The sequence below is a fragment of the Acinonyx jubatus genome, chromosome A2 (genome assembly GCF_027475565.1).
Source record: "Acinonyx jubatus isolate Ajub_Pintada_27869175 chromosome A2, VMU_Ajub_asm_v1.0, whole genome shotgun sequence".
NCBI classification, from domain to species: Eukaryota; Metazoa; Chordata; class Mammalia; order Carnivora; family Felidae; genus Acinonyx; species Acinonyx jubatus.
The window spans coordinates 115203514-115228671 of record NC_069383.1 but is presented as its reverse complement, the minus strand read 5'-3'; the positions used below and the strand labels follow the sequence as shown (position 1 = coordinate 115228671).

At 45.5% G+C, this 25158-nt stretch overlaps 1 protein-coding gene across 3 annotated transcripts in view; it reads left to right on the top strand.

Moving 5' to 3' along the window:
* Positions 1–9230: 9230 nt before the first annotated feature.
* Positions 9231–25158, top strand: part of IRAK2 (interleukin 1 receptor associated kinase 2) — a 61267-nt gene continuing 45339 nt past the window's right edge. For all 3 annotated transcript variants that reach the window (XM_027042616.2, XM_027042615.2, XM_015069352.3), the window contains exons 1-2: positions 9231–9448; positions 17494–17676. In XM_027042616.2, coding sequence (XP_026898417.2) covers positions 9355–9448; positions 17494–17676 — 277 coding nt within the window. In that variant the 5' untranslated portion in view covers positions 9231–9354. The remainder of the gene's footprint in view (positions 9449–17493; positions 17677–25158) is intronic.

The following is a 25158-nucleotide window of genomic DNA, read 5'->3' as shown; positions in this document are numbered from 1 at the left end:
GGTAGGGTATGTCTCAGTATTACTTCAAACAGGCTCTGTTGTGAGAACTGTGTTTCTTTAAAGGCTTGAAGTGGGGAGGCGCATTGCAAATACAAGCAACTGTCTTCATGCTCAGTCCCTTTTCTTTTGTTTTTATTATTTTTATTTTTTAAATTTCCTTAAGTAATCTCTACACCCAATATGGGGCTCGAAGATCAAGATCAACCCCAAGACCAAGAGTCACATGCTCTACTGAGCCAGCCAGGCCACCCACCCTGGTTTTATGTATGTATGTGTTTGATTTTTAATTTTTCTTTCTTTTCTTTTTCACCGTGTTTTATTTATTTATTTTTAATTTTTATTTGCTTATTTTTTCTTAAGTAGGCTTCGTTCCCAGTGGGGATCCCAACATGGGGCTTGAACTCACGACCCTGAGATCAAGACCTGAGCTGAGAGGTGCCTGGGTGGCACAGTTGGTTAAGCATCCAACTCTTGATTTTGGCTCAGGTCTTGATCTCACAGTTGTGAGATCGAGCCCCAAGTTGGGCTCCACACTGAGCATGGATCCTACTTGGGATTCTCTGTCTCCTTCTCTCTCTCTGCCCCTCCCCGACTTGTGCTTTCTTTCTCAAAATAAATAAACATTAAAAAAGAAGAACTGAGCTGAGATCAAGAGTTGATGCTTAACCCTTAACTGACTGAGCCACCCAGGTACCCCTTGCCATTTTTTTAAATATTTATTTTTGTGAGAGCGTGAGTGGGGAAGGGTCAGAGAGGGAGGGAGATGGAGAATCCCAAGCAGGCTCTGTGCTGTCAGCGCGGAGCCCAATGCAGGGTTCCAACCCATTGTGAGATCATGACCTGATCCAAAGCCAAGAGTCAGACACTCAGCCGACTGAGCCACCCAGGTGCCCCCACCATGTTTTTTATTTTTTCTAATTTTCAAAAAAAAATGTTTATTTTTGAGAGAGTGTGTGAGCAGGAGAGAGTCAGAGAGAGAGGGAGACAGAGAATCTGAAGCAGGCTCCAGGCTCTGAGCTGTAAGCACAGAGCCCGACATGGGGCTCGAACTCACGAACTAGGAGATCATGACCTGAGCCAAATACCTGAGCCAAATTTGGGCGCTTAACTGACTGAGTCACCCAGGCACCCCCCCCCCCCCACCGTGTTTTATTTTATTTTTTTCAAAACACTGTTTCTTTTAGCTTTATTTTTCATGTAAAAATGAAGTATCACTGTGAAAAAAATTAAGCCTTACAGAAAAGCATTAAGAAGAAAAGTACTCACATTGGGAACAAACGTGTTTGTTTTTTTTTCTTCCACATAAACAGAACCAACCTTAACAGACACCTCACTGAAGAAGAAACACAGTTGGCAAGTAAGCATATGAAAAATGCTTCACATCATGTCACCAGGGAAATGCCAGTTAAAATGAGATACCAATACATACCTATTAGAGTGGCCAAAATCTGGAGGATTGCCAACAAATGTTGGTGAGGCAGAGCAAGAGGAATTCTTACTGCTGGTGGAATGCAAAATGGTACAGCCACTTTGGAAGACAGTTTGGTGGTTTCTTACAAAACTAAACATTATTATATATTCCAGCAATCCTGCTCCTTGGTATTTATTCAAAGGAGTTAAATGCTTGGGTATTTATAGCAGCTTCATTCCTAACTACCAAAACTTAGGAGGAACCAAAGTGTCTTTTAGTAGGTGCATGGCTAAATAAACTCGTTCCAGACAACAGAATATTAATCAGCACTAAAAAGAAATGAGTTGTCAACCATGAAAAGACATGAAGGAAACTTTAATGCACACTACTAAGTGAAAGAAGCCAATCTAAAAAGGTCACCCAGTGTATGATTTCCGCTCTGTGACGTGGAAAAGACCAAACTATGGAGTAAAAAGATAATGGTTGCCAGGTTATGGAGGGGAGGGTGGGATAAATAGGCAGAGAACAGGGTTTGTTTAGGGCAATGAAACTCCTCTGTATGATACTCTAATAGTAGATATGTGAGTTTTTGCAACATGGAATATACAACACCAAGAATAAACCCTAAAGTAAACTATGGACTTGGGGTGATAATTATGAGTCAATGAGGGCTCATCAGTTGTAACAAAGATACTGCATTGGTGGGGATGTTGATCGTGGGGGAAGCTTTGCATGTGTGGGGGCAGGAGATGTATGGGAAATTCCTATACCTTCCTCTTAATTATGCTGTGGTTTTTAAATTAAAAAAAATTTTTAATGTTTATTTATTTTTGAGAGAGAGAGAGAGAGAGAGAGAGAGAGACAGTGTGTGAGCTAGGGAAGGGGCAGAGAGAGGGAGACACAGAATCCAAAGCAGGCTCCAGGCTCTGAGCTGTCAGCACAGAGCCCGATGTGGGGCTCAAACTCACAAGCTTTTAGATCATGACCTGAGCTGAAGTTGGACGCTTAACTGACTGAGCCACCCAGATGTCCCAATTACACTGTGATTTTAAAGTCTATTTAAAAAAAAAAAAAAAAGAACAAGAAAGCTGAGTGGTTATCATTTTATCAGTACTTATACTGAGAAGGTTATGAAAGGACAGGCACTGTCCTAGAAATCAACACACTAAGGATATGAAATAGATAGCAGTGTTTTGCACTCTTGACACGTGAGCACCAATGTGAACTTTTCAGATACTTTCACACAAAATTCCTGTAACCTGTTCTTACCAGCTCAGTCCTACTCTATGCCAGTCACTGGGCTGCCTGATACCCCTTCAGTAGTTCCCTTTTCTGTCGGCACACTTAAACTGCCTGCCCCACAGAACACTTCTCCGGGGCTTCCCCTCACCGCACATACCCTGTAACCCATTGGCAGATCATAGAAAAAATGGATAAGCTTACGATGTTAATCAAAAGGATTTGGGCAATAGCCCTGGATATATAAAAGAAAAACCCACAAAACTTGTTTCAAAGTTGGAACATGAGGGGCGCCTGGCTGGCTCAGTCAGTGGAGCATGTGGCTTGATCTTGGGGGTTTGAGCTCAAGCTCCACGTTGGGTGTGGAGATTACTTAAAAATATTATTTCAAAAAATATTTATTTATTTTGAAAGAGAGAGTGAGCAAGCATGAGTTGGGGAAGAGCAGAGAGAGAAGGAGAGAGAGAATCCCAAGCAGGTTCCATGCTGTTAGTGCAGAGCCTGACATGGAGCTCGACTCCCACGAACCATGAGATCATGACCTGAGCTGAAATCAAGAGTCGGACGCTTAACTCACTGAGCCACCCAGGCACCCCTACTTAAAAATGTTAAAAAAAAAATATCGGAACATGAAACCTCAGGAAAGTATGTCAGCATAACATACATACAAATAACAATATGCTCTCCCTGTTCTTCAGGCAGAAAACACGAAAGATTGCCTTGCACCACTTGGGAGAAGTTGAGTCTTAGAGTCCTGCATTGGCCCCACAAATGTTAACAGAACTAAGACTACTGTAAGGACCAAAGGAAATCATAGCGAACCATTTTATCTTCAGATAAATTGAAGGAGAGTTCCTTGGTCAAGGGATAGCTTAGCAGCATTGTGCTTGAGAGGGAGTGGCATGAGATGACATTCTTCACCTTTAGGAGGTCCCACACAAGAATGCTGGGAATGTGAGGATGATTCTATCAGGTCTGGAATACCCTGTCCTGGAACAACTACAGGGAGAAGGGAGGAATTGTGAGGGTGGCCTGGTGTGCCCCTGGAGCAGCAGTTTTCCAAATACTGGTTTATAGTTTTCCTTGATAGACTTTAGGACTGTCCTACGTCTCTTGTAGATAAGAAAGCAGACTCCTCTGGAACAGACCCCAATACTGAAAATAAATGTACATCCCAAATAAAGGGAAGGAGGGAAGGTGTTCATTCTCTTTCTCCTATCCCTCCTCCCTCCGTGTGTGTGTGTGTGTGTGTGTGTTAATAGCAAATATATTGATCTCCACCCCTGGTTCCCAGCACATAGTTCCTAAAACCCTGGTAAATTCCTAAATGATAAAGCACTAGGAGCATCTTTTGTTCTAATGAAGCAACTCTAGGTAGGCTTTTGAATGGCTCCTGGCTGGGGGCTGGTCACCAGAAAGATACCAAGTCATGATTAGAAGCTTGGGATTTTCAGCTATGCCCCATCTCCTACTTCTGCAGAGAGGGCAGAGGGGATGGAAATAGAGTTAATAATTGATCCTGCCTCTGTGGAAGCCTCCACAAAATCCTAGCAGTAGGGGGTTTGACAGCTTCTGGGTCAGTGCACTCCTCTAGACTGGGAGGGTGATGCAACCCAACCCCATGGGCACAGAAGCTCCTGCACCCTATGTATCTCTTCATCTGGTTGTTCATCTGTATCTGTCTATCTATTTATTTATAAAGTGTATTTATTTTGAGAGAGAGAGAGAGCGTGTGCTGAAGGGGGAGCGGGTGAGGGGCAGAGAGAGGGAGAATCCCAAGCAGATTCTGTGTTGTAGAGCCCGATGTGGGGTTTGAGAGATCACGACCTGAGCCAAAATCAAGAGCAGAGGCTTAACAGACTGAGCCACCCATGTGCCTCTGTATCCTTTTTTAAAAAAAGTAAATACTATAAGTGTTTCTTTGAGTTCTGTGAGCTACTCTAGTAAATTAATTGAACCCAAGGAGGGGGTCATGGGAACCTCCTATCTGTAGCCAAGTAGTACAGAAGTGGTGGGTGACCTGGGGCACTGCTACTTGCCATCCACATCTGAAGTAGGGAGGGAACAGTTTTGTGGGAATGAACCCTTAATCTGTGGGATCTGACACTATCTTCAGGTAGATAGTGTTAGAAGTAAGTTAGGTTGTAGCACACCCAGCCCGTGTTGCACAGAATTGCTTGTGGGGAATCACTCCCCTGCCTCCACATTTGGTGACCAGAAGTGTCAAAAGCTAAGTGTTCTGTGTAAAAGTAAAGGAGAAACATAGAGGAGAAGGTAGAACTGTTTTTTGTTTTTTTTCCTACCCAAGAGAAGAAGAGAGTAGGACTGGGTTTTTTCTCAAAGCCCTCTGGGAAAATTAATAAAAGGAAAACTCGCTAAAATGGAATCAGGAGGCCAGTAGGGGGAGCTCTCACACCCTACCACTCCTGATCAGTTGCATATCCATGGGAAGAGATGGACCTTGTGGGTCTACACTACTTTACCATCCCAGTAGGAGAAAAAAAGGTTTACCTCTTCTCCCAGAAACAGCGCAGCCAATGAGACAACTCAGCCAGTGAAAAGCCACTATACTTTAAACTCCCAGTTTGCTCTAATGGACTTTATGACAGCACTCCCAACTCCCCTCTTTCATCTATAAAAGAGACTTCCTCTCTTTTGTTCTGCGACTTGCCTATGGGTTTTGCAGTAGCTTGTGTGTCCTGAATTCCAATTCTCTGCTATTTCTGAATGAACCCAATTTTGCTGGTAAAATAACTGACAGTTTTATGTTTAAGGTTACCTACTCTTCTGGAGAATGATCATGTACTATTGTGGTAGGGTCCCCTCCCTAAAGGAAAAAAAAACAAAAAAACAAAAAACCTCAAGGCAACCTGGCTATATGCATACGTGACAACATCCCTCACGACCTTGTAACATGAGACCACTTAATCAGACTGCATGCTTGTGTGTTACCATATATGGGAAACAAAGAAGTAAAAAATAAATAAAAACCTACGCCAGGTGGCATTCAGGGCTCAGTTCTTTGCATACGAACCCAACTATGAACCCAACTGAGTGGTGCCAGCAGGAATAAAGTTGCTTCCTGGAAAGAAAAGCCTCGGTGTCACGACTCTTTGTGTGAGAATCCTGCTACACTATCAGAAAAAAACAATGAAGATATTTTTATTAGACAGAAAAAAACATGTGCAAAGTACACAGAGAAGTTTTGTTATTGTTAATCCCCTATCATCAGTCTTCTTTTCTCATCCCAACTTTGTGTAAAACACCGGTTCTCAACTCTGCCTGCCCATAATTAGAATTACCTGGGAAGATTTTTAAAATGCCAGTGCCCAAGTCCCACCCCAGTCTGGATCTTCGGAGGCCAGGCTGGGCATGTACAGTTTGTCACAGGTAATTAGATGTGAATAGGTCTAAATGACATAACTATATAACTAATTACATTCAGCCTCAATAACTGTTTCAACTGATTGTGGGAGGGAGGGTATTGGCCAGGGAAAGCAGCTAATTAGGGGAAGAAATGAACTGTGCAGGATCAAAGGAGATTTCTCTTTGTGGTGAGGCAATATTATAGAGTAGAAAGAGCACTTCCTTTGGAGTCAGAATTGGGTTGAATCCTGTCACGTGGCCAATTTGATTTGGCCAAGTTACACTGACTTATGCCTCAGTTTTCCCTTCTGTAGAATGGGAACAATTAAACCTACCTTATTAGGTTGTTGTGAGGATGCCAGATAATGTATGGTAAATGCTTGGTATTTGGCAGGGGAGCAGTAGCTCTACTACTTAGTAATAACAAAGATCTTACTTTGAAGAATTTATTCTAAAGAATGGGGACCAAGATGTGCCCCTAAGATGATCTGCTCAGGCCCTGATCTCTCTGATCAGATCTCTCTGGAGAAGAAAATCCTAGGACTCAGATTCCAAGCCCTGAGGATGGGATGAGAAGGAAACTTGCCAAAAACCCAAGGAAATAGCAGAGAGAGGAGTTGCTGGGGCTTGTCTATCCTGGACTAGGCTGAATGCAAATCTCCTGTGGTTTCAAAGCCCCATCAGGGGGAAGAGGCCTCATGGCACTAAGGGAGGAAAGCTACAACCCATGCTCTGTGCTTGCAAAAGAGAGGGAGAGGCAGGAGGAGGAGGGCTCTGCAAGTAGAAAACATGAGAGAAACAGAAGGATCTATGCTCTGGGCTGTAGGTGCTTTCCCATTCTATTCCACTGTCAACCACTCTTGAAACACAGGACTTCCCATGAAAAGCAGTCACAGAACACTAAAATATGCCCTAATTCCAACATCAAACGGGTGGACTCACATAAAATCAACCCTTTACTGGGCTAAGCACTTTACTGTTTATCCCAAGCATTTGGAGGTCCATTTAAGCTTCACACTGATCCTTCGAAGTGATTATGGGAGGATATCCAGTTTACAAAAGAGAAAACTGCAGCCTTGCTCAGGATAAAGTACCAGACAGTGACAGAACTACCGCTTGTATCCAGGTAGAATTCTAAGGTGGTGGATGCTTTTTTTCTTTTCCTTTCTTTTAGAAATGAGTTTGATGTCCTTTGATCCTTTGTCCTCTGATGGATTGTGGGAGCACTCTTCCTGGAGCTTTTTTTCAATATTATCAATGGCAGCTACCATTTTTCGAGTCTATTCTCTGTACAAGAAAGACTGTAGTAGGCATTCTATATGGGTTGTATAAATTGATTTAATCTATTTCTCTAGCTCACAACCTTAGGCAATAGAACTCATCAGTACCATTTTATAGATGTGGAATGCAAGGTTTGAGAAGTGAAATGGGTTGTCCAGGGACACAAAACCTGTTGGTGGCAGAACCAAGGCTTGCCCCAGGACTTTTTGCTTTCCTTTCAGGTTCCTTCTGCAGCCGGATGTTTATGGCCACAAAGTGGAACTCTAGTTTATTTGCTCTCACTGATGTTGCCTAATCTCTTGGAACTTCTCTATTTCCGTGTAAAAAAGGGGATAATACTGGGATGCCTGAATGGCTCAGTTGGTGAAGCATCCAACTCGTGATTTCAGCTCAGGTCATGATCTCACAGTTGTGAGATCAAGCCCCTCATGGGGCTCTGTGGTGGGCATGCAGCCTGCTTGAGATTCTCTCTACTTCTCCCTCTACTCCTCCTCCACTTGAGCATGTGCGTGTGCACACGCTCTCTCTCAACAAAAAAGGGGGATAATACTATCTATAGCCTAGGCCTATGAAAGTTACAGAAAATGATTTATGCAGAGCACATGATAGGTATAGATAAGTGGTAGTTATTATAATAAAGAGGAAGTTTGTAGCCAGTGATCAGACTGTTTGGGTTCAAATCCCAGCTCTGTCACTTGTACCTGTATGATATTCGGCAACTTACCCAACCTCTCTGTGCTTCGGTTTCTCATCTGTACAATGGAGGTAATAACCACACCTACCTAATAGGTTCATTGAGAGGAGTAGTTAAAATGACCCAGGTGAAGTCTGCACATCGTAAATGATCAATAATACTAGCCACTATTAGTGTAAGTTCTCCTTCTACTCTACTTAATAATTCAATTTGCCCTGAAATCTCTCTTATTCTGCTTTCCCCCATTAAGATTTATTACCTTCTAAGATAATAATTCAGTGTGCCACCCCCACTCTCTTTCATCATACTTTGCTTTTATTCTCTAATGTTACCTATCATGTTCTATAGTGCTAAGTTATTTACTTACTTAATATTTTACTGCTTATTGTCTATATTCCTCCAGGGTATGGATTTTGTCCTTTTTTTTCTTTTTAAAAAAATTTTTTTAAAAATGTTTATTTATTTTTGAAGGAAAGAGAGAGCATGAGCCGGGCGGTGGGGGGGGAGGGGAGGGGGGAGGTGCGCAGAGAGAGAGGGAGACACCGAATCTGAAAGGGGCTCCAGTCTGAGCTGTCAGCGCAGATCCCAACATGGGGCTCGAACTCACAAACCACGAGATCATGACCTGAGCTGCAGTTGGTCACTTAACCGACTGAGCCATCCAACGCCCCATGTCCTTTTTTCCTCAGAGGCATTGCCAGCACCTAGAACAGTGTCTAGCACATAGTAGCTGTTCAATGAACACTAACCGTTATTATGATAAAGTCTATCTTGTCTACCCTATTTAACTCGCTCTCAATTCCTAATTCCCTTAACCAACTTTCCTTTTTCTTTTTTGCAATAGCACTTACTACCTTTTAACACACCTCATAACTTATTTATTACATACTTTTATTACTTATCATTAGTTTTCTTCTCCCACCATCTAGGTTTTAAGTCCCATGAAAGTAAGGAAGTTTGTAGATTTTCTCCAATCCTGTATCTCCAATACCTTGAACAATGCCTGGCATATAGTAGGTAATTAACAGAATATTTGTTGAATGAATTCTATGTGGCGGAGCGCCCAAAACACTGGGACTGGAGTCAGAAGTCCTCCTGGGACTGCCACTGAAGTCCTCGTGTGTCCTTAAACGCGTTCCCGCCCCACGTCGCCAGTCGGTCCAGCCGGCGGGGCGGGTGTCGCGCCGCGAGTGGCCGCTGGGGGCGGTGGTGCCAAGCTCCCGGCCCGCCCACTTCCCCGGAGGAGGTGGCTGGCTGGCTGGCTGGCTGGGACCCGCCCGCCCCCGGAGTAGAGAAGCCCCGGGTCCCCGCGGGGCTGCCCCAGTTGCCGGCGAGCCTGCCCGCCGGCCTCCGGAGCCCAGCCATGTCCTGCTACATCTACCAGCTGCCCGCCTGGGTACTGGACGACCTGTGCCGCAACATGGACACGCTCAGCGAGTGGGACTGGATGCAGTTCGGTGAGTGGGCTCCCCCTGGCGACCCCGCCACCAAGCCCCCTGCCCACCCCTGTTTAAGTGGGTCCCGAACCGAGGGGCTCTTTGTGCGGCCGTTCCGGGCCGGAGCCTCGTCGTGTATCCTCAGCTGGCCACCACCTCTTATCTGGACACCCCCTACTCCTCACCACTACCACCGGGATTGTCTGGAAGGTGTTAGACGATCTTAGAAAATTTCTGTTGTTCATCTGTCGCTGAATAATGACCGGCTCGACTTTGCTGTTTACGGTAAAGCTTATCCTAATAGCTCTATCAGCAATTACTGTGCGCTTACTGTGCGTCCCGCCCGGATGCAGGCACTGACACGGATTATCTCATTGAATTCCCACAAGGGCCTATAAGGTGCATGTTTCTCTTACACCTTTTTACAGACGTGGAGACAGATTGAGAGAGTGATGGAGTAAATTGCCTACGGGCATGGCGTTGCTACACTCCTGGGTGTGTTTGTTTGTTTGAGCTTGGTAATAGGCAGAGAGGGCCTGGCATCTGGGGCGGGGCGGGGGGGACGCTGCGCCCCTCTGGTCCTCCGATTCCCAAGCAGAGGTCTGCATTCCAGTCTCCACCTCCTCCCAGCTGGTGACTTTGGACAAGTTGCTTCACTTCTCTGAGCCTCAGCTTCTTAATCTGTAAACTGGAGGTTCTTGTGAGTAATGAAAATTACGCAAAGGCACCTGACACTTAAGTGTCAGATTCTTGTAAGTAATAAGGAAGTATTAATAATTATTATGTTTGTGTTTGAAGTCATTGTAACTGGTACCACTTTATTTTTAAAATAATCTCTATATTTTCTTTAAAATTTTTTTTTTTAACGTTTGTTCATTTTTGAGAGAGAGTGAGTGAGAGCGAGCCCTAGTGGGGGAGGGGCAGAGAGAGGGAGACAGAATCTGAAGCAGGCTCCAGGCTCGGAGCTGTCAGCACAGGGCTGGATGCGGGGCTTGAACTCACGCTTAACTGACTTAGCCACCTAGGTTCCCCTAAAATGATCTCTGTATTTTCTTTCGAACTTAGATTATGGTATGTACCATTTATACAAGAGTGTATGATATATGCACAGTTGAAAGAATAGTAATAAAATGAACGTGTTTTTGTTATCCATCAGTTTGAGCAAATAATATACCTTTTAACCTAGTGATTCTCAACCAGAGGCGATTTTGCCCCCTCGGAAACACATGTCTGGACATTTTTGGTTGTCACAGCTGGGGGTATGCAGTGAGTAAAAGCCAGGGGTGTTGCTGACCACCCTACAATGCACAGGACAGCCCCCTCCACATAGGATTATCAGGTCCAAAGTGTCAATAGTGCTCAGATTCAGAAACCCGTTTTCAACCAGTAACAAAAATAATACACGCTTATTGAAAAATAGCGTGGCAAACAAAGATTAGCTCAAATTCCACTACTCAGGGATAACCATTCTTATTTGGATGCTAATATAATAATGATAATAAACAGCAACAACTTTTGCTGCCTACTTCCTATGTGCTAGCAGAGTGCTATGTGATTTATACCTTCTAGTATATAATAATAAATTTACTTATGTGCATGCATTTTTCAAAAATTGTATCATTTTGTACATTCTAATAGCATGCTTTTTTAACTTAAAATATTCAGGTATTTCTCCTTGCCAAGCAATGTTCCTTAGCAACATGGATTTAGGTTTTATTTTTAGCTTGTATTTTTGTTAACTATTTTTAATGGAAAAAGCGACGCATGCATTTATAAAAGTAAATAATACAGCAGGGGTGGGGAGGAAGGTAAATGTCTTTCTTCTTCCGGGTCTTCAGTCTCAGTCCTCTCCCCAGAGGCGGTCACTGCTAACATGTCAGGACACCTCTGAGAAAGTCAGAACACCACCTGATCTTCTAGACTGTTCCTTTGTTCCAATGACCTGTGACTTCTCTACTTTGAATGTTTCCTGGGCAGTGGACAAATTTTGTATAAGAGACTCCCTCTAGGTTTTTTTTTTTTTTTTCATGTCGGCCTTGACTGTAAACACCAGAGGAACTTCTGTTCCTAAGATATTTAAAAGGTACACCTGTGGCTTTTTTTTTTTATTAAAGTTTATTTATTCTGAGAGAGAGAGAGTGAGCAGGGGAGGGGCAGACAGAGAGGGAGAGAGTCCCAAGTAGGCTCCTCACTGGCAGTGCAGTGCCTGATGTGGGGCTGGAACTCACAAACCGTGAGATCATGACCTGAGCCAAGATCAAGAGTCAGACACCTAACCAACTGAGCCACCCAGGTGCCCCCAACATCTGTGGCTCTTTAAAAGCACTTTATGAGATATAATCCATATGCCATACAATTCACCCATCTAAAGTGTATAATTCAATGGTGTTTAATATATAGAGAGAGTTGCATATCCATCTCGACAGTTAATCTTAGAACATTTTCGTTGCCCCCAAAAGAAACCCTATGCCCCTTAATTGTCAACCCCAACATTCCCACCACATACCACTCATTTTCCTCAGCTTTGGGCATTACCTATTCTGGACATTTCATAGAAATGGAATCATATAACGTGTAGTCTTTGGTGATTGGCTTCTTTCATATAGCATTAGTGTTCAAGATTCATCTCTGTTGTACCATGTATCAGTGCTTCATTTCTTCTTATTGCTGAATAATGTTGCACAATTTATTATCCATTCACCAGTTAATGGGGTTAACATTTGGGTCCTTTCCACTTTTTGGCTGTTTTGAATAATGCTCTTGTGCATACTTGTGTACAAGTTTTTATGTAGATATATGTTTTCATTTCCCTTAGTAGATACGTAGGAGTGGAATTACTGAGTCATATGGTAACTTTATATTTAACGTTTTGAGGAAGTGCCAGACTGTTTTCGATATTGTCTGCACTATTTTACAGTCCTTCCACCCGTGTACGAAGGTCCAATTTCCCCATATCCTCCCCAACACTTGTTATTATCTGTCTTTTCACTGCTACCCATCTGAGCAGGTGTGAATGTAATTGTAATTTTGATTTGCATTTCCCTAATGACTAGTGATGCTGAGTATCTTTTTATGTACTTGTTGGCCATCTGTACATCCTCTTTGGGGAATACCTCTGATTTTTTAGACCCTGGAGACACTAGAATTGCTCAAAGTCTTCAAAGACTTCCAATTGTGATTTAGGATATAATCCGAGCTCTACCAGGCTTTCCCGATCTGTCACAATCTGACCCCCACTGACTTCTGACCTCTTCTCCTTCCACACTTGCTCTTGCTTGCCCTGCTTTCAGCCACATCGGCCTCCCTGGTCCAGGCTCAGGGCCTCTGTACTTGCTGTTGCCTCTGCCTGGGACATTCCTCCCCCAGTGTTCACCATGGCTGCTTAGTTCCCTCTTGCCGCTGTAACGAATTACCACAAATTTAATGCCTTAAAAACAACACACATTTATCATGTTACAATTCTGGAGGTCACAAGTCCTAAAATCAAGGTGTTGGCAGGGTTGCATTCTTCCTGGATGCTCCAGAGGAGAATTCATTTTCTTGCCCAAATGTATCAGCTTCTAGAAGGCTGTATGCTTACGTTGGCTCGTGGCCTCTCCCTCCACCTTCAAAGCCAACAACAAAGCATCTTCAAATCTCTCTCTGACGTCTGCTTCTGTTACTATATCTTCTCTGAATCAGACACTGCTGATTCCCCCTTGTAAGGACCCTTGTGATTACATTAGGTCCACTCCGATCATTCAGAAAATCCCATCTCAGAACCCTTAATGTGAGCCCATCTGCAAAGTCGCTTTTGTCACTCAAGGTGGTTTTGGGGTTTAGGATACTGACATCTTTGGAGGGCCATAGCCCTTCTGGTCTCAGTTCATACTTCACCTTATTCCAGAGGCCCACCCTGCCCCCCTGTTACTCTGTACCACCACTGTGTTTTATTTCCTCTGTTCCACTTAACACACTTTGATATTACCTCATTCCTTATTTATTTATGTGTCTCTCTCCCTGGAGAATGTAAGCACCATGAGTGCAGAGACCTCACCCATCTGGTTCACTCCTGTATTCCCAGAGTCTAGGACAGCACCTGGCCAGTGGGCAGACATTCAACAGCCACTTGAACAAATGATGAGCTGAAGGATGTAGGAATGGCAAGGACGGGGTGGGTGTGCACTTTTTACCCCACTGAATTGGCTTTGGCCCATGGTCAACCAGCTCTCCGTGTTGGCATGGGGCTCGCTGGGCTGGGAGCTAGCCATGTTGCCCGTTTAGCTGCTCCTTGCCAGATCACAGTATTGTCTGGCTTCCTCTTCATCAGCACTAGTGATCGCCATTGTCCTTCCATTGCTAAAGAGTTTTTGCTTCTGTGAGTCATTTAGAAAAGAAAAGAGGGGTACTTGGGTAGCTCAGTCAGTTAAGCATTTGACTCTTGGTTTTGGCTCAGGTCATGATCTCCTGGTTTGTGAGTTCAAGCCCCGCAATGGGCTCTGCACTGACTGTGCAGGGCCTGCTTGGGATTCTCTCTCTCTCTCTCTCTCTCTTTCTCTTTCTTTCTGTCTCTCAGAATAAATAAATAATAAACTTAAAAAAAATAAAAGAAAAGAAAAGATAGTCCCTTAGGGCAGATTGTGGTACTGGGGGGTACGTGGGGTGGGAAGATCCTTTGTCAGGTGATTTAGAAAATCACATGGCCACATATGCGTGCTCTTTGGATTTGGCAACTGTTGGGAGACATTGTGGCTGCTTCCTGTTCATTTCCCTATGATTACAGTGGCATCCATTTTTTGTCTTAGGGCAAGACAGGCTTCTTACAGCATCACCCACCCAGGTGTTTTCCAAAGGGCCCGAGGGCAGGAGTTGCTTTGTTGGACTGCTCTGCGTTTTGCTCAGTCATGCATGTGCTAGCCTTTGTGCATCGCCCTGCTTTGTCCCGGTCTAGCTGTGTGATTTTGGGCAAGTGACTGCCTCTCTCTCTGAGCCTTCTGTTTCCTCATCTACAAAATGGGAGTGAGTTGCTGAGATGCTTAGAGGACATGTTAGGGTCTTTCGTGTTTTCTCCTTCTCTTAGCCATGGAGGAGTCCCATTAATCCTGACAAGGGTCATTTGACCCTACATCACTTCCCACTGGCCAGGAATCATTTCAGGAGGCTATGTCGTATCTGTTTTAGAGGGCTTTGAGCATGAGGCAAGGCTTACTACTCTCAGGTGAACGAACTCCTGCAGGATTCAGGGACTCAGATCCGGTGGGATGGTCCCTCGTGGTCTTAACCGCAGGGAACAAAACCAGGTTTTCATAGAATGTAGATGGCTTAATAATTACAGTTAACACTTATATCATATTTTCTATGTATGAAGCATTAGTCCAAGTACCTCTCTATATATGACTAATCTGATCCTTGCAACAGCTTCTGAGGCAGGTGCTATTGTTATCCTCATTTGCAGATGAGGAAACTGAGGCACAGGAAGAGGTGAAGGTCCTTCCTAAGTGGCAGAATAGGATTTTGAACCCTGACCTCAAAATCCAAAATCTAGGCCCTGAACCACCCCTGTCCTGTCCTGCTTATATAAATATGTATTTTTATATCTGTAGAAAAGTTTGGAAGATTAGAAGCAAAAGTATGACCAGTGTGGGATGATCACAGAGACTTTGATTTCATCCTGTTAGCCAATAATGACCAAGTATTTCTTGTGTGTGCTGAGAAAAGAGTTGGGAACTTAGCAGGGCCCTCAGTGCTGACTCATTCCCCCAAGATCTCTATCTTGCCTTGACCCTGTTTTAAGGGCCTGGTTAGATGTTGATAGGTTAATGCGTTAAGAATTGTCACTTTCATGCAAATGTGCTTTCATGGAAATGTTCAAAGTGCAAGGCACCTCAGGGCTGAGTTCCTATTTCTCTTGTGTTGCCTGTAAGGAAAGCGCACCCCAGAAAGGTGTGGTGGAACACCACACCAGGGTTTCTGTTTTTCCCACTACCTCTGAAGAGTGGGAGGCGTGCTGTGCCGGTGAACAGGTGAATAGCCGGGTACATAGGGAAGGGGGCAGGGAGAGGTGTGGGGGAGGTGTTCCTTCCTCTTCCCTCCCCTCTTTTCTCTCAGCTTCTAGAAGCAGCCCCTGACCCTGCTGACATCATTTCCCACTGACCAGGAATCTGGCCTGGGGTTTCCAGTGACTAAAGTTGCAACTGAGAACTTTCCATCCCCTAACAGGCTTTCTCTCCGCAGAAAGATTGAGGCTGTCTCAGTCTTTCCCATTCCTCCAGAGGGAGGGGATTGTGCAATGTGATCATGTCACTGGCTCTGAGGTCTTCTGTAGGTAGTGTCTGTGGCTCTTAGGATCAAGTCCAAACTCTATATAGCCCGGCCTTCGAGGCCTTTAATGTAGTCCTGAGTTTTATCTCTTGCCTCCCCTTCCCCACTCAGTTCACTTATGTTTGTATTTTTCAAACAGAAATCTCCATGGGCTTCTGGTTTATTCACCACGGTATCTCTACAGCTTGTCACAGGCTTGGAGCACAGAAGTGTTCAGTGATGTTTTGCCGAATGAATGAACGAATGAACGAACAACTTGATGTTTATATGCATTCCTGTTCCATGATTTCTGAAAATCTGGAACTGAAGCGTGATTATTTTATTCCTAATTAGGACAAAAAAAGCCTCCTTCACTTTAGTAAACTCAGTGGAATACATGTGACCATTCAAAATGCCATTTAGGAAGAGTTTCTAACAACTCGGAAAATGCTGATGGTGTAATGATAGTAAATGAGAGCAGGATGCAAAATCTTACAGTCCAGCAACAGTGCATCTAGAACCGCTCCTGTGTGGAGGGGAGGGGAGAGGAGAGTTTTGGAAAGAGAAAGTACCCTAGTGGGATGCTGTGTAACATGTTATATTGGTGTTTTTCTCCCCTTTTTTTTCCCAAGTTTTCTTTAGTGAACAACCATTAATTTTATCATGAAAAATGGAAAGCAGGAATGCTTTATATTTAGTATTGCCAGCAGCAGCCACCTGCAAATTTTGTAGTGTTTCTGAGTTGGCAATGTGCTTTTAGATGCATGAGCTCTCTTTTTTTTTTATTTTATTAAAAAAATTTTTTTAATGTTTATTTTATTTTTGAGAGAGACAGAATTCCAGTGGGGGAGGGGCAGAGAGAGAGGGAGACACAGAATCTGAAGTAGGCTCCAGGCTCTGAGCTGTCAGCACAGAGCCTGATATGGGGCTCAAACCCATAAACCATGAGATTGTGACCTGAGCTGAAATTGGATGCTTAACTGACTGAGCCACCCAGGCGCCCCTAGATGCATGGTCCTTCTTGATGCCTGTAACAGTTCTATGAGGATGCTGGGCCATGGGTTCATTTGTTCCTTGGTTCTTTCATTCGTTCATTCATTCATTCATTATTCCCCCTCCCTTGCTGCCAAGGCTAGGACTTAGGGGTGAGGAGAATGAGATGCCCAGGGCAAAATTTAAGGAGGCACCTACTTTCCAGCTACTTCTCTAGCTTCTGAGATCAGCCCTGAGAGTGAGCTTTTGCCCCTGAGTGCCTTAAGTTTTGCTGCTGAGTGCCTCCTTTGCCTCACCTTGGTCCTGGTCTTGCCCCCACTCTGTACCAGGTGCTGTTCTCTGCTCTGGGGATCTAACAGTGGATGGAACAGATAAAACTCCCTGTCTACATGGAGCTTCTGTTCTAGGAGGGGAGGCAAGAGAAGTTCTATTACCTGCCCCCTCTTACAGTTGAGGAAACTGAGGCTCCTACCAGTGAGGTGACTTGCCCATAATGGACAAGCAGCTGAAGTTCAAGGTCGCCCCTGACCCTCTCCTCCAGTGGGCTCTCTCCTAAGTTTTGTGTGGCTGTGAAGTTGATATTTACACTGAGGTGTCGAAGTGCCAGTCCCATGGGTGTCAGGTGGACTCAGTGCTATAACTCGGGCTGCCTGTGGACCCCAGCTACAGGTAGAATTTCAGGTGTGAAAGGGAGCGAGTGAGAAGCTACTGCGGACAAAGACCGCTAGCCTGGTGACCCTCTGGTGGAAGTACTGCCTTTCTGACGCTGAGATGGCCTCTCGCTTGCCTTCCAGCCTCGTATGTGATCACAGACCTGACCCAGCTGCGAAAGATCAAGTCGATGGAGCGGGTGCAGGGCGTGAGCATCACGCGGGAGCTTCTGTGGTGGTGGGGCATGCGGCAGGCCACCGTCCAGCAGCTGGTGGACCTTCTGTGCCGCCTGCAGCTCTACCGCGCCGCCCAGATCATTCTGAACTGTGAGTATCCAAGGCGGCCCGCTCAGCCGCCCGCGAGCAGGTTTCAGCAGGAGCCGCACCCTCTGGCCTTGGAACTTTTCTTCACCTTAGGAAAAAAACGTAACTGACAGAATTTACCACCCAACTAAGAAATTACCTCTGGGAGAGCAGTTGGGTGGCCAGGGAACCAGATATTGGAGAGAGACTTTTCTATAAGTTCTTCTGTACCTTTAAAAGTCTGCTTCTCTATTCCAAAAGTACATTTAAAAATAACGATTAAAAAGATAGCTATACACAAAAATCCAAAAGAGTCTACAGTAAAAAACGATTTATGTCGTCATCCTATATTCTCAGTTTTACTCCCCAAGAAGGTAACCACTATTAACAACGTCATGCCTATCTTACTGGAAGTTTTCTGTGCATTGGCTAACATATATGTGACATCTACAACTACTTTTTTTTAAAGATTTTATTTTTAAAGGAATCTCTACAGCCAACGTGGGGCTCAAACCCACAACTCCAAGATCAAGAGTCAGTTGTACACTCCACTGACTGAGCCATCCAGGTGCTCCTGTATTTTGAGTTTTTAAAACGATTTTATTTTATTATTTTTATGTGTATTTTTTAAATGTTTTTTTGAGAGAGAGAGAGATAGAACAAGCGGGGGAGGGGCAGAGAGAGACATGGGGATAGAGGATCCAGAGCCGGCTCCGTGCTGTCAGCACAGCAGTAAGCCCGACATGGGGCTCGAACTCACTCTCGAACCATGAGATCATGACCTAAGCCAAAGTCAGATGCTCAAATGACTGAGCCACCCAGGTGCCCCTTAAGTTTTGGTTAATGTTTGTACCAATATTACTGGAGCACCTGGGTGGCTTAGTTGGTTAAGCATCCGACTCTTGATTTCGGCTCAGGTTATGATTTCAAGGTGGTAAGATTGAGCCTGCATCAGGCTCTGCACTGAGCGTGGAATCTGCTTAAGTTTCTTTCTCTCTCTCTCTCTCTCTCTTTCTCTCCCTCCCTCCTTCTGCCCCTTCCCCGCTTGTGTGTGCTCCCTCTTTCTCTAAAATAAAAACTGGAGAGCCTGGGTGGCTCAGTCGGTTAGGCATCTGATTTTGGCTCAGGTCATGATCTCGCAGTCTGTGGGTTCGAGCCCCATGTCGGGCTCTGTGCTGACAGCTCAGAGCCTGGAGCCTACTTTGGATTCTGTCTCCCCCTCTCTCTGCCCTTCCCCTGCTCACACTTTGTCTGTCTGTCTCTCTCTCAAAAATAAAATAAAACATTAAAAAAATAAATAAAAATTTAAAAATTAAAAAAAATCTGGATCAGTATTACCAAATTACCTTCTTACCCGCTATTACAACAGTGGTGGGAACGTATTTAGCAGGTAATAATCGTTCTCTGCCATGAAGAGATGCTGCAAAATTGAAGTAGAATTATGCCAAGTGCCTTGTGTTCAGCCAATGCTTAGCAGAAGGCAGGTAGGGTCATGGCTACTCCCATCTAGAACCCACCCCTTCTCATGTCTCCAAAGAGACAGTGTGGGGCAGCAAGCCGGTCTTTTATTTTATTTTTTATTTTTTTAACGTTTATTTATTTTTGAGACAGAGAGAGACAGAGCATGAACAGGGGAGGGGCAGAGAGAGAGGGAGACACAGAATCCGAAACAGGCTCCAGGCTCTGAGCTGTCAGCACAGAGCCCGACGCGGGGCTCGGACTCACGAACCGCGAGATCATGACCTGAGCTGAAGTCGGACGCTTAACCGACTGAGCCACCCAGGCGCCCCAACAAGCCGGTCTTTTAATAGGTACTTTCTGAGCCCCTGCCTAGTGCCTGGTGCTGTCCTAGTTTCTAGACGACAGTGATGGGCAAAGCGACAGGTCCTTTGCCCTCATGGAGGATATAGTCATATGAAGATATAATCAATGGACAGGAAAGTAAATAAAAATAATAGGTTGGAGTGAGCAGGCAGGAGAGTCTCCTAGAAGATGTTAGTCATGGAAGACTAAGAAGTCGGAGAAGGTGAAATTGGAGGGATGGAAAGAAGACAGCCATGTGAAGAGCTGAGGTAAGAGAGCCCAGGGAGAGCACTGGATTTTGAAGGAACCAGCATGAAGCTGGTGTGGGAGTCAAGAGCAGTGCATTCTGAGCCACAGAGACCTGCAGAAGACCCTATGTAGGCTCTGGTGTCATCCTGTCTGGGGCTTTTGGTCTGGGAAGAAGCTGGCTGAATCAATAGACACAGGTTCAACACTTTCCTGACTGCACCTCAGGACTTCTGGAATCATGGAGGGCTTCCAGGAGGAGGGATGGTAGGATCTAGAGCAAAGAGCTGATTGATGGGGGCTTAGAAACCTCCACCCTCAGAGGTGGCAGGAGAATAAGGGACATTGGGGTGACCCTGCGGGTGAGGAGATCTAGAGATGAAGCCCAAGGCAGGATTTCGGGTACACCACAGGGGTAGATCACCTCTTGGGCAGGGAAGGCTAGTGGGACAGTGAGACCATCTCTCGCCCTTAGGCACGTAGTGATTCTTCAGGATTTCGGGTGTCCGGGGACACAGGGCTTCTGCACACCCACCAGATCTTATTAGATGAAGGACCGTTCCTCTGCTGGCAGGATTCTCTGCCTGGGGCAGGTTGTGGGGAAGATCCTGCTTACACAGCAAGCAGTGACACACCAGTGTGGGACTCAGCCTGTTCCCTGCCTCCAGGCCCTAGCAGCATAATCTCTGAATCAAGAATGGGCACATCTCAAAACATGGCTACCCCCAAACTTCTGCAGCCTCTGCCCCTGTCTGGCCAGCCTCCCCCAGCTCACCATCTTCCTCAGACTGGGGAGGGGTGGTCTGCTCAGCCCCCAGACTCCCCAAGCCTTTGGGAACTTCCTGAAACCCCTCCCTACCCTGCCAGCCCTTCTGTCCTGAGAGGGTTCCCTTAAGTCCAGTCAGACAGCATCCTTACCCTCACATCCCCAAGGCCAGGTCCTCATCCGGGTCAGCCGGGGGTGGCTGTGGTTTTACAGGAAGGTGGTCAGGCAGTGTGGCTAAGCCCTATTGTTACATGGGCAGGTCCTCCCTTTCCCTGGGCCTTAGTCCCGCCTTTGTCCAGTGGGGGTGGGCTGGATGCCGTCTGAGCCCCCTCTGGACACTCCTGGTGCCGTGGCCCCCATTGTCCCTCAGACCTTGTTGGTTGGTGTGGCCGACGCCTGCCCTGTTTAGCCATGCGCAGACCCTGGCTCTGGCTTCTCTGTGTCCCCAGAGCCTGGCACGTGGTGGATATGGAGATACGATTAGCACTGATTATGTGCTCAAATATTTTTCACCTTTTGAGAGATTTAATGGTAAACTCTTAATGGGTTGGAAAAGAGGCAAGGAGGGAAGGGGCCGCTGGAGGTGAGGGGAAATGCCACTGGGTCAAATGCAGTCAGAATCTAGCGGCCTGGGCTTCTCCAGCCTAGCCCACTTCGGGGAGGGGGCCAGTGGGTTGGGGCCCGCACGACACCCTGGTTTTGTCTCTGCTGAGCGGCTGAAACACTACCGGGATGTCCTGAGCCCCGAAAGCAGACAAGTACCAGGCATTGAGACAGGCCTCTGGTTGGACACATCAACTCGCTATTGACGTCAAAACCTGACTGTTGACTAATCTTGAACATGTTCTTAACGATTTGAGGTCAACACACAATGTAGTGCCAGGTTTAAAGAAGCCACTCACTGCGGCATGACACTTTAAGCTAACTATACTGACTGAGCCCTGAGCTGCCTGCTTGCCTCCTCCCAAAAGCCCCTTGAGGTGGGTGCTCTAAGGAGCCCCTTCTCCACCTAAGGAGACTGAGGCCAAGAATGGCTCAGTGACTCCCCCAGGGGCATAATTCTGGTCGTGGGTACAGATGGAGTTCACACCCAGGCGTGTCTGGATCCAACGCCCTCATGCTTAGCATTTCTCACAGAAACTTCACTGAACACAGCATTTGGGCTTCCAGGCAACAGTGATATTTTTTCTGTCAGCCTCTCTTCTGTTTAGAATTGTACTCAGATCCCCGCTTTCCTGGTCTAGCTGCCCTCAACCTGTCAGGACTGTGGGAGTCTACCTTTGCCCCTCAAACCTCTCCTCTCTCCCCCTTAGCCCCTGAGGAAGAGAGACCAACACTTGTTTCCACATCCACAAATCCCCTCGATGTTCTTCTGACAGCCTGGTTGTGTTTTTACTATTGTTTTACGTCCTCAGGCAGGACACTTCCCCTTTCTATTTTTGTCATTAGTTTAAAAAAGTGCCATAAATCTCTGCCCCTTTTTGGAGGTAAATATAGAGGGCATATTCTATATGTGTGAAGCGTTTTAAGTTTCTGTATTCTGACTAGTCAAAGCCATTTTCCCTTCCCTAATCAGAACTTAGCTAAACCTTATTTTGCATTTGCTTGAGGAAGATTGCTTATGAACTTGATCAGCTGCTTCCGGCAGTTTGAGAACCTGATGTCTGCCTACCACTTCTTAAAGGGCCTCTAGAATAGATTTGATAGAAGCATGCTTGGAAACCGCACACACCAGAGGTCCTAGGTGTAAATTGGCTTCCTTAGAGACTATATTTGTATTTGTATCTCCAGGTGCTATATTTGTATTTAACAGAGGCCTTCTGAAGATTGTATCTGAACTGAAGGGCAGTGTGTGGGGTCCCCTGGGGGCCACATTGCACCTAGTCTCTTGAAATCAAGTACTGTGGGTGGTCGCTGTTCTGACTGTGTAGAGACCTGGGTCTGTGGGTCTCTGTCCCTTGATATTTTCTCCACCTTCATTGCCAAGACTGTTGTTATTCTACTTGCCAAACTCCTAACATTAAATGTGATAAGAATTAGAATAGGGGTACCTGGGTTCCTCCAACTGAAGCATCCAGCTTCTGTTCAGGTCCTGATCTCATGGTTCGTGAGTTCAAGCCCCACATTGGGCTGTCTGATGTCAGCATGGAGCCTGCTTTGGATCCTCTGTCCCCTTGTCTCTCTACCCCTCCCCTCCCTCTCAAAAATAAATAAACATTTAAAAAATGCCTTAAAAAAAGAATTAGAATACATTAGTACAGAAGGCTTACCACCCAACTGCCCATTCCTCTAGCAAATTTGTTTTCCAGCGTCAACCCCTTTTTATTCTCTGAGCCATCTCTTGGTGGTTGTCTGTATTAACATTTCTGGTTCACTGCTGTTACTAAGGGCAGACTCCAGTACTCAAATAAGGTGCACGCCTAACTTGCCACCCAAGCTGTCGGCCAGGACCTAGTCACATGATAGCACCTAGTTGCAGGGGAGACTTGGGGAATGTAATCTGTAGCTGGGAGGTTGTGTGCGTAACTAAAGCTTCTATTACTCTAGAAGAGAGGGAATAAATATTGGAGGGTCAGCAGTCTCCCTAGAATTTTCCCCTTTGGGCTACCCAAATATCCATTTATACCTGTCTTCCCACAACTAAAACATGCTCACCCCTTCCCCAAGAGAGACAGGACCGAGGCCCTAATCAGTTTCTTCCTTTAGCTCAAGGCCCAGAATCTGTGGGTGATGTGTAGTCTTCGGGATCAGCCCCCAGTGGTCCAGAACCTCTCCACCAAAGAGAAGTTACCTGCTCCCCTTCCTCCAGCACACTCAGAACCCAGTGGTGGTATCTGCACAGGGAGCCACGCTCACAACTGTCCCGTTTGAAATGAGAAACACGCTGTGGTCACTGATCTGTAGCAGTAGACATCTGGCAGAGCAGCAGGTGTAAAGGTCCAACCCGGCCAAGGGAAGTAAGTTTTTGGCTTGATTCATCTGCACCCCTTGTTCTTCTTGGTAGATCAGGGGTTCTCACTGCGCCAGACCTCCAGGCATCAGCATCACCTTGACCTTGTTAGGAATGCAAATTCTGGGGTCTCACCTCGTCTTCAGATTCAGAAACTCCAGGGGTGGGGTCTGGGTCTATGTTTTACAAAGGGGTGAGGGATGGGGGCAGGAACTGGGGGGAGCTTCCCTGTTCATTATTCCCTGTGGCCTCATCTGAAGTGGGAAGTGAGAAAGATCTGCCCTTAGGGAGGGCCACTTGGCTTGCACAGCCCGCTTCCTGTTGGTCTGGGAAGTGTAGTTTTTAGCCAGGCAATCATATGTCTAGCTAAAACTTCTAGAATGTGTGAAGACAAGGGGAATGGGCATTCTCTGCCTTATTAGTACTGTCTCTAAATAATGTGTTTATACTGATCCTTTCATATTTATTTTTATTTTTTTAATTAAAAAAGTTTTTTAATGTTTATTTATTTTTGAGAGAGGGAGAAAGACAGTGCAAGCAGAGGAGGGGCAGAGAGAGAGGGAGACACAGAATCTGAAGCAGGCTCCAGGCTCTGAGCTGTCAGCACGGAGCCTGACGCAGGGCTCAAACTCATGAACTACGAGGTCATGATCTGAGCTAAAGCCAGATGTTTAACCAACTGAGCCACCCAGTTGCCCCTAATTTTTTAAGTTTTCTTTATGTATTTTGAGAGAAAGAGAGTGTGGGCACACAAGCAGGGAAGGGGCACAGAGAGAGGGAGAGAGAATTCCAGGCAGGCTCTGCACTGTCCACACAGATCCTGATGCAGGGCTTGAACTCAAGAACTGTGAGATCACGACCTAAGCCGAGACCAAGAGTTGGATGCTTTACATACTGAGCTACCCAGAGGCCCCTCATATTTATTTTTAAATGCAACATACAAACTTTATTTTATTCTTTTTAAATGCAGCATGCAAACTTTTAAAAAAAGAATTTATTTTTAAGTAATTTCCACATCCAACATGGGGCTCGAACTTAAAACCCCAAGATCAAGAGTAGCACATTCTACCACCTGAGCCAGCCAGGTACCCCTAAACTTTATTTTTTTTAAATTCAGCATATAAACTTAAAAAAAAGTTTATTTATTGAGAGAGAGAGGGAATAGAGAGAGAACAAGTGGGGGAAGGCAGAGAGAGAGATGGAGAAAGAGAGAGAGAGAGAGAGAGAGAGAGAGAGAGAGAGAGAGAGAGAGAATCCCAAGCAGGCTCCATGCTGTCAGTGCAGAGCCTGATGCAGGACTTGATCTCAAAACTGTGAGATCATGACCTGAGCTGAAATCAAGAGTCGGACCCCTAACCAATTGGGCCACCCAGGTGCCCCACAAACTTTTTTTTTAATGCATCATACAAAGTTTATTTTTTTGTCCTTTTCATATTTATTAATTTAAATATTATCCACTAATTTCCTAGAAGAAGATTTGGCTTATACATAACTTCTCTCCCTTTAAAAAAATTTTTTTTTCAATGTGTACTTATTATTGAGAGACAGAGCAGAGCATGAGCATGGGAGGGTCAGACAGAGGAGGAGACACAGAATTTGAAGCAGGCTCCAGGCTCTGAGCTGTCAGCACAGAGCCCGGCAGGGGCTCAAACCCACCAACTGCAAGATCATGACCTGAGCCGAAGTCGCACACCCAACCGACTGAGCCGCCCAGGCGTCCCACTTCTCTCCCTTTCTAATA